The 9,997-nt window shown below is 44.1% G+C and overlaps 1 protein-coding gene across 1 annotated transcript in view; it reads right to left on the minus strand.

Annotated features, from left to right (window-relative positions):
• Positions 1-1,242: 1,242 nt before the first annotated feature.
• The window catches only part of Klhdc10 (kelch domain containing 10), a 54,891-nt gene continuing 46,136 nt past the window's right edge, over positions 1,243-9,997 (minus strand). Inside the window, exons 6-9 of the mRNA XM_050141750.1 lie at positions 9,294-9,397; positions 8,661-8,708; positions 6,841-6,980; positions 1,243-5,927 (exon numbers count right to left, since the gene is read on the minus strand). Coding sequence (XP_049997707.1) covers positions 5,718-5,927; positions 6,841-6,980; positions 8,661-8,708; positions 9,294-9,397 — 502 coding nt within the window. The 3' untranslated portion in view covers positions 1,243-5,717. The remainder of the gene's footprint in view (positions 5,928-6,840; positions 6,981-8,660; positions 8,709-9,293; positions 9,398-9,997) is intronic.

Below are 9,997 nucleotides of genomic sequence, written 5' to 3' on the forward strand. Positions count from 1 at the left end.
CTTGCTTAGGAGCCCAGTCAAATGCAAGCAAGAGACTCCTTCAGAGACTGAAGGGTGGCTCAAGGTGGCTCGGCAGTCCTGAGGAGTTCAATTCATAACCACCTGGAACTTCAGCTCTGGGGGACTGGTCTCTTTTTTTTTGCTTTTTGTTTATTTGTTTTGAGACAGAGTCTCTATGTCATCCTAGCTATTCTGGAATTCACTATGTAGACCAGGTTGTCCTCAAACTCATAGAGATCGGCCTGCCTCTGTCTCCAGAGTGCTGGGATTAAAGGTGTGTGCCACCATGCCTCTTTTTCTTTCTCTAAGCAAGAGTCTATTTCAAAGTCCTGGCAAGTCAAACGAATGGAAGTTAAAGGGACTTACTTCAGATTCTTGGTAGGCCTGAGGAGGGGTGCGTTTTAGGAGGAAAACAATCTGAAGGAGGAAAGATCGACCAGCACAGGACATTTTAAGAACTGTCTGTATGGTGGAGGAAGGAGCACAAACCCCTTCTCCTCTTTGAGATTTACATTGTAGCAGCCAAAAAAAAAAATCTGTCCTTAGAAAAAGTCAATGGAGCCGGGTGGTGGTGGCAGAGTCAGGTGGATATCTGTGAGTTCAAGGCCAGATTGGTCTACAAGAGCTAGTTCCAGGACAGGCCCCCCAAAGCTACAGAGAAACCCTGTCTCGAAAAACCAAAAAAAGTCAACGTAAATAGAATTGAGTGTGTTCAATCCTAGAAGACAGGCCTTAAAGTGACCCAATGTGGATGGAATGTCCTTGTCTACTCTGGAGAAAGGTCAGAAGGTGAAGTAGAGTAAGAATTGTAGTTCCATGTCCACAGAACCCCAGGCCAGGACTCCAACTCCAGCCTTTTCTTTGGATTGTGAAGTCCTATGACTGTTCATAGAGCTCACATACCCCAGACTTCCCTGTATCTCCTCCAACCCTTCAGGGAAGCCTCGACACCACAAACCTGCTCGGCAGTATATGCTCAGCTGTGGGGTCTAGGAAAGGGCACGGGGAGGGGCTTGCCCCACAGGTGCTCCCTTGCACAGAGCGAGCTCTACTGAGAGGGTTCCCGTGGGTGCAGGAGATCTGGAAAGGGAGCAGACAGAACCTATCACAGGTGGGGTGGCAGTGGAGGCGCACAGATGTGACAGAGCAAAGCTGACTCTGATGGGGACCGCTGTGTATATCAACAGGGGAGTTCCCACGTGCACAAATTACTACAGACAATCCATGGCGACTTGGACCACATATGTTTAGAGATTTATTGATCAGATTGTTTTAGAAAACCGACAGCAAACACTGACAAGGTACATAAGTACAGACTGGACATTTCAGGGGAGATTTACTTGCTTGTAGGAAACCAGGGGAGGTGGAAAAGCTGTCCTGATCACATGGCATGCACACCAGACTGCAAAAGGACATCCACACTATTAACAGGACTGTGGCAAATAGCTTTAAAATAAGGCAAGCACTGTGTATGGCCTCGCAGCCTGCATGAAGAGCCAAGCCTGGCCCAGCCTCAGAGCAGCTGCAACGGAAGGCCGTCCTCTCTCCAGCCTGTCCAGGGAGATGCCTGCAGTCTCCCTGAGCCCTCTGCACGGTCAGCGTGCTTTCCGCTGCCTCTGTCTATTCCTGACGTGTAACTGGCACGACAGTGACTACTACTACGTAGTGAAATTGGCCTTCTCTCCGACTCAGCCTGTGCAGACTAAGTGGGGCCTTTAAAAAACTTCTCAAAAGTTTAAACAAATTAACAACGTGGGAAGCACACCAAGAAGACGGCACTACCTTTGAAGCACAGTTCAGACTTCTGTTTATGACACTAGGCAGGGGGAGATTTTTCTTCTAAATCTCACCAAGTTTGAAGGGTGACTACACATGGAGGTTCCAAAACCCCACCGAGCCTGCTTTGGGCCTTGCCAATGCTTCCAGAGTTCTAAGGGACCTGGGAACCAGTGGAATTTACACCTATGGCAACCACTTCTTGAAATGCAGGGCTATGACAATAAACCCTCATTCCCCCTGAAGCCAATACCAGAACACAAGAAAGAAAAGAAGGGAAAATGGATTTCTGTGCTACATCAGAGTGTCGGTGGGAGGGCCACTGTAAGCATCCCAAAGACCACAGAAAACCAGGCTGGTTCTAGAAGAGACAAAACCCAACACAGTCCAAGAGGACAGTGCGCCCTTCCTGCACACCAGGCTATCAGACTGGAGAAGGTGACTCCAAAGGAAGAAACGGAAAAGCAAACTTTGTCAAGTTAAAGAGATGTGTTCAAATGATGGGGTTTCCTGTTTCTGTGAGACGCAGCCTTTTCTTCCCACAGGATTGAAGAGTTCTCTGGTGAGGAGGCAGTAGAGAACTCAGCAGCAGACCTTGCTCAAGGGCACCATCTCACCTCAGGTGACCACTGCGACAACACCTCTAAAGCTGATGGGACCACTGGTGTGGTGGCTGGCTGCTAGCCCCTCTCAACTTTTCCTTTCCTAACTACTAGTCCCTTGAAAAGGAGATGTCTGTGGGAGAGGAACAGGAAGGGGAAAGATATGTAAGTAAATAAATTGTTTAGCTGGGCAGTGGTGGCACATGCCTTTAATTCCAGCACCCAGGAGGCAGAGTTCAAAATCAGCCTGGTCTACAGAGCGAGTTCCAGGATAGGTTCCAAAGGTACAGAGAAACCCTGTCTCGAAAAAAAAAAATTGTTAACAGGAAAGTTGAAACACTGATTATCCATGGGTTTCACTGTCTGTGCTTTCTTCCTGCTACTGTGGGTAACCAAAGGTCACCATCATACTTTTTAATCTAGAAATGTTAATATTTCCATTATATATATATAGTTTTTAAATCTAGCTCTGTGCTAGACATGAATGCTATTAAGCAAGCTTTTATATCAAGTCATTAGACTCCTACCAGTGGAAAGGGTTTGTCTGCCCTGAAAAGCAGGGAAAGTTTAATCTATTACATACTGGTTTGCAGTTTTTCTGTGAAGTGGAAAATACCTTATAGTGATGGAAGCATCATTTAATAAGGTATTACATTCTCAGATAAATTAGTGTATATGTAGGAGAACTGGACTAGTGTTAGGCTTTAATTCTTCACTTGGGCAACCCTCTCAAGTGAACTTCCTCATTCCTGGGCAAGACGTGCAAATAGGAGGGAGTACAAACAGGAATGGGAAACCTCAGCTCTTATAAACCAAGGAACAGGAATTTGTTTATCAACTAGAATAAGAAAGCATGGACTTGGAAAAAATCCAGCTTTACCAAGAAGTTGGCTTATGATCACACTGAAAATCCTTGGTATCATTTTACTCTAAAGGAATAAACTGACGTGCCCAGGACAGGTACAGAAAGTGTAGCTACTTTAGAGTCATCGCATCTACACAATCCGTGCAGACCGTGTTTCTACATATTGCACTTCTGTTTCCGGGTCTGCAGGAAGATGGCGGGGCATACCTCAAAAGAGGCAGAGGAGCAGCAGGCATCGTTACCTTTCCCACCCAGGTGATGCTGTTGGGAATCCAAGTAAGTGCTGGTTATAGAGAAACTAAAATGCTGGTGACCGTCAGAGGACACCCAGTCCTTACCTACAGTTTGGCATCCAGAACATGTGCGCATGAGCAGCTTCCAGCACTCCCGGCTGCGCCGCACTTTCCCTAGTGTTCTATTCCCAGACACTCTAGACCAGACGTGTACCTAGAAGATACACACGGTCGTTCATGTCAGGCCTCTAACATCTACCTCTAAGAAGACTGCCTACAAACGGCTTACAAAGGATGCCAGCAAATGGGACCCTCTTTACAACTTTCTGGTCTAACAGAACCAGAGGCCCTCTTGTATTCCAAAGACCATGGGAGTCAAAGCACAGAGGCTGAACACTCCTAGCTTGGGATGTAGTTCTGCCATGGTTCAGAGATCTGGCCTGGAGTCACACAGTTTCGAACTCACAAAGTGGCTCAGGCTGACTTCCTCTGGAGAGGGCTCCTCTGGTGGTTAAGAAGCCAAAGCCACACCAACAGGGAATGGCGAGGTTGGGGGATGGGAACCCTAGAAGAGCAGCTCCATTTCCTTACTCACAGAGAAGTGCTTCTACAGATGGTGGGCAAAGGCTCCAATAACAACCCACACGGATGGAGCCTAAGGCCTGCTGCAAGGAGAAGTCAAAAGACCTACCCTAGAACTGCACACTGGGCAGAACTTTTTAATTCTAACTCAAAGGTGATTTTAAATCCACACAAACTACAGAGATCTCTTCTGGGCAAAAAGAAAAAGAATAATGTTAAAGCTAGGTGAAAAAGAGGCACTTAAAGGAAAAATGTGTTCAAAATCTCCTGCAGGTATCTCCTCCTTAAGGGGCCTGCAGGAGGGCAGGCCTCCAGCATTGCCTACACCTGTGGTACCCACAGGCTTACACACAAGTGACTCCCTCAACTCTTCTAGCAGTCTGAGGATGAAATGAGTAAAACTTAAGTCTCCTTTCTTCTTAGATTTAAGAAAACAAAACAGACCAGAACTAAAACCTCTTAGACACACACAAAGCAAACGACCCTGTCTCACTCCTTCCTCCTGATGGTTTTCAATGGCACTTGCTTCTCGAGGAAGGGTAAGCTGTGCCTCTTCCTTAAGACCTTTTATCCAGTTACTAGGCAATTACGGCATCCTGTATACTGAAGCAGACAGCAAAAGAGGCACCAAGCTCAGGAGGGAATCCAGAACCAACTGCCTGAGAAAATGCAGGAATAAGGTCCAGAGACCACAAAGAAACGCGCTCTGAAAAGGAAACAGCTGCTATGATAGTCAAAGCCCATCGCACCAAGCAGAAGCTAAGCTAAAAGTCTCAAGGGTGCGGGTGCTATGCTCTACTCTACTGTCCTTTGACATCTACACCACGCACTTAGAATCTACAATTCCCCAGGAAGGGGCTAAAGACATATTTAAAGCCATTAATAAGCGCAGGGGAAGTTCAAAACTGCCTGGAAAGAACGTGACGCCATACATTTAACTTGAAAGACAACAACAAAACACGACAGTGACAGGCAGCACTGAATCTCAGCAGGCCGCTGCTAACCACTGGGCTATCACAAGGTTGAGGGGCTCACTAATCAAATACTGCTGAACTGTCTCCTTTCGTCAAGGTTAGATATCTTTGTGCCAAGTCATCAACCACTGCTGCCTGAGTCCAGCCACTCAGACACATCTCAGAAACACTAATTCAACATCCAAATATAAGAACAACCTGCAAGATGTTCCAGGTCAGTCTTCTTGTTCTATCTCCCAGACCACTGTTGGTTGCTGGCTTTTTAAACTTGGTGTTTGTTGATGATAATGCTTTAATCTGTGGTATTAGCTGACATGGTCAATATGTTTAGAATTTCTTTAAAATAAAATAAAATTGAAAAAAAAACAGCAACAAAAAACAATTTCTCTTTCTTGATTCCTAACCTCATTAAGGTACTTTAGATATTCCCTCGGCTCCATCAAGAAAGAGGGATGCATGTATGGGGTGCATACTGGGGCAGGAGGGAGGGGAGCAAAGAAGAAAGCACAGGAGAGTGAGATGTCCATTAACTTAAACCCATTCACAGAAAGGCATCTGACGTATTTTCTGAATAAGGCCTTGATCAGGGTAACCAATCCTCTCTGTAGCACACTCTACACTGCCCATAAATAAAGGAGTCTCTTTAAATTAACATTTCCAGTATCAATGAACAGGCCGGAAATCCTCATTTCAAGCGCTCGATGAGTTCCTGTGTTAGTCCAAGGTGCAGAAGCTGTGTTCGGGAGAGGTTTGCTAGGTTGGGGAAGGCCGCGAGCAGCTTCTCCCACGCCAGTTCCAGCAGGCTGGGTACCACCAGCCAGATCTTAAACAGTGACCCAGTCCGTTTGTTTTCATGGATGTTCACAACTCCTCCGTGAATGTACATGCAACCAGCCTATGAACAAACGGCAGTTAGAAGAGAAAGAGCTACCAAGGTGGAGATCTCAGCAAAGTGAGGGAGCAGCACACACTGAATTAAGGTAAGATGAAACAACACAATCCCTCGGCTAGACGTGCAATCAGGTACAGCACTTGTGTAACTGCCAGTCCCTGGGTTCAACAGCCAGCATCACAGACACAGACTCTCTCACTGATCTGACCCCAAGCAGAAGTGCTTCTGTAGTGAGTGGCTGTTGAAGAAAATAGTTGGAATCAAACTCTTTAAGCTCAAATGATCTATTTCCTGCATGGTGGAATTACCACACCCAGTTCTATGGTTTTGTTTTGTTTTTTTTAATTCGTTTATATTGTGTTTTGGTTTTCTTTTCTTTTCTTTTTTGAGACAGGGTTTCTCTGTGCAGCCCTAACTGTACTGAAACTCGTTTTGTAGATCAGGCTAGCCTCAAACTCACATAAATTCGCCTGCCTCTGAGTGCTGGGATTAAAAGCATGCGCCATCACTCCCTGGCTTTGTGTGTGTGTGTGTGTGTGTGTGTGTGTGTGTGTGTGTGTTAATTTAAACTACAAACAACTTTTTATTAACAATTAAATTTAGATTATTTGAGCATCCAGACTATCAAATTCTGGTAATACAAAGATGAAAATAAAGGTTCTTACAGTATCGTCAATAATATGGTACTAAAAAGTCACATTATTCTGCCTTCTTAGGAAACACCTAAGAATTGACAGTCAGGACCTCAAATACCACATACTAAATTTCCTGTACATTTCAGTGCTCTTTTAAATTTGCTTGTGAGAGTATTTTTCTCTCCTTTTCTTAGCCTAAAGTTTGTAAGTATCAGCGTCTTTTCTACTTGCTAGTACTCCTTGCCATCTATCATGTACGAATAACTGAAAACAAAACTCACGGGTGTGACAGCTGCACAGTGGAAGTAAACAGGCTCTGGCATGGTAGCAGGGAGCTTCACCCACTGAAAAGTCTGCAGATTCAGCTTCCAGATGTCTCCCAGGATCACTTCCCCGTTATAGCCCCCACAAATGAAAACATCTGTGGAGAAAGGAGAAAGGCAATAGCACACAAAGGAAATGAACTACAGCTACAGCATGTCTGACGGGAGAACATCTGCTTAGCTGACAGGTGGGCATTCCTCAACAGAAATGGGACTAAGGATGCCAGCCTCTAGGAGGCTCACGTCAGCGTTCTCAAATTTAAATATTTCTAGGTTCCAGGCACAGAAAGTGAATGAACAGAGGCTGGAAATAAACTGAGTTCTGGAGAAAGTTCACACTCTGAAGGAGAGTGGCTATGCAGCACCAGGAGGATGCCCTGGGAGGGGCAGGCTAGCTACTGCATCCCCATTTCCTAGAGAAGCTAAAACTCCCACTAGGCAAGAAACACTAATCAAAAATAAAACACAGCTACAACCCAGGTTTTCAAACTCTTCTTTTTAATAATATCTTGGAAAACATATGCTTTTTTAAAATTCCTAGCAACAAATATCCTCCCCATAGAAATCTCACTTTGGAGGAATGCTCACTGCAATATGCAATCTGGGGCCACACAAAAACGCTCATTTGATCTGCATAGCTCTGGGTGGGTCAGTTTTAACTATTGATCTACTTGTAGCGAGGGCCATGTCACCTTTTAAAGGCCCAAAAGTTCCAACTGCATGATGCATGGCTCCCAGGAAGCAAATGAATAAATGGCTAATTCAAGTCTGGGCCAAGTTTAGGCCAATACTTAATTAAACTATAAAATATGTCAGAAACTTTTTTGGCTAGGAGTCAAGAGAAACGTTAAAGCACAGCTTCATTCTCAGAGGCAAAGCAGAACAGTGTCACTACCTATAAATCTTACCCAAAAAGCAGAAGCCTAATTTTTAACAAGTCCCTGCATATACATAAAATGGCAGGTAAGTACTACTTAAATCTGAACTGGGATGCAAAAGGATACAGGCTATCAGTTTCTGCATACACCCCTTCCCAGAGGTGGGGGGAGTAAGGGTGCTCAAGGAGGGACATCAACTATAAAAACTATAAAATGTCCTGTACATTAAAAGCCAGGAATATTTGCCAAACAAGAGTTGTTGCCATGCTTAAAGTAGCTGCTACTTTCTGAAATCATACAAGGACTTTGCTATAGGAGGACCAAGGAATGAACTCTGAGTTCACATCAGATAGAGAACAGAATAAACTTTATGCTATAATAGTCTGGAGAAGTTATTACAATCTTAGCCCAATGTGCACTGAGGTCTTACTCACAGTGCTAGAACCATAAATCACACTGAAAGAGCCAGTGGTACAACAAAAGCTTATTTACCATCTACTTCAGAGTTCTTTTAACAGAGAGAGCCCAGACACAGAACTAGTTTACATTTTGAAAACTACCAAGAGACACACTCTCTAGAGTTCCCTATAAGTTTAAATTACAAGAAATCAGCCGGGCGTGGTGGCGCACGCCTTTAATCCCAGCATTCGGGAGGCAGAAGCAGGCGGATCTCTGTGAGTTCGAGACCAGCCTGGTCTACAGAGCTAGTTCCAGGACAGGCTCCAAAGCCACAGAGAAACCCTGTCTCAAAAAAACAAAAAAAAAAAAAAAGAAAAGAAAAGAAAAGAAATCAGTGTGGTCCAAAATTATGCACCCCTTTAGAGGAGCTAACCAGGAAATCAGTCATTCTCAGCAGGTAAGACTACAGAAATGAATCAAAATTTTATTTAGACTCCATACCATTTTTTATTTGAACACAACTGTGACATCTTCGGGCTGCAGGAAAACCTGTCGAACACATAAATACAGGAATTCCATTATTCAAGAGAACAACAGCTAGCCCTCCAACCCTTCCTGATGAGAAGTCAGAGAAAGTCAGAAAGGAGAAGGGACATGACAATGACTCAGACGGGCAGGTGTGCGGTTCCGATGATCTATTCTTTTTATCATTCTTGTATGAGTATGTGTATATATCACATATGTGTGCCTCAAAGATCCACAGAGAAACTCACAATGCGAGCTGGAGTTAAAGGAGGTTGTGAATTCCTGATGTTGGAAACAGAACTCAGGTCTTCTGGAAGAGCAGTGTGAGCTCTTAAACACTGAGCATCTCTCCAGCCCCTAAGCTCCATTTCTCATTTCTCGTGTGTTTTTTTTTTCCACTTGTGCCACATAACTCAGTTATCCATGTTAAAAATTCTCTGCTCAGTTGCTAAGGGAGAATAACAACTGAGAGCTGAAGAATAATAACTTCTAACACCATTTTTATAACTATTTTATGTGCTATATCACTTAAGAAAATTATCTTTACCTCCCCCCCAAAACAAGTATAAAATACATTAGCTAAAAACATGAATCAATACTTTTAATTACCTATTTTTTCATGAGGTTTTGTTGCAATCTCCTCCCATGCATTTGTTTCAAGGTTGTATGCGTGGATCTTGGAAGAAAAAAAATATATATGTACAAGTAAATAGCTGTAATCTTAATTTCCATGACATCAGATTTTTAAAATAAACATTTTTTTGAGCAGTTTTAGAAAGAGTGAAAAGAAGAAGCTGGAATGAGGAGAGAAGCATGCCTGCCTCTCAGTGCTGGGTGCTGTCTACCTCCTTTTGTATCTCTACAGAGAGCATGAAGCATTCTTGTGGCCAGAAAGAAAAGCAACACTGGTAAGAGAGTAAGACAAAACCAACAAACCCCTTAAAGGTCCAAGCACCTGTCACCTGACAGATCGCCTCTGGGATTTCTAACTGTGACATTTGTGAAATGCCCTGAGGAGGAGCTGGCTCTCTGGAGTCAGTGGTGTCAGCCCTAAGCGTGCACTGACAAGGGGTGTGACATTCTGAGAAGCCTGGCGAGCTACACATTCTCTAGTGCTCGTCCTCCCCCACACGCTCACAAAGACTTTCGGCAGTGATGACGGTGACTATCAGGAGCACTGAGTTCAACCTTCTATCACAGAACAACTGTTGATGAAGCTGCTTGAAAATCCAAATAACTAACAGAATCATCCTGATTAGTAAAGATACAGGCTTCAGTCCATTGTCTCCCACTATTTTTTACTTCTTTTTTTT

This window comes from Alexandromys fortis, unplaced genomic scaffold (genome assembly GCF_014885135.2).
Source record: "Alexandromys fortis isolate MF-2015 unplaced genomic scaffold, M_Fortis_MF-2015_v1.1 scaffold_44, whole genome shotgun sequence".
NCBI lineage: Eukaryota > Metazoa > Chordata > Mammalia > Rodentia > Cricetidae > Alexandromys > Alexandromys fortis.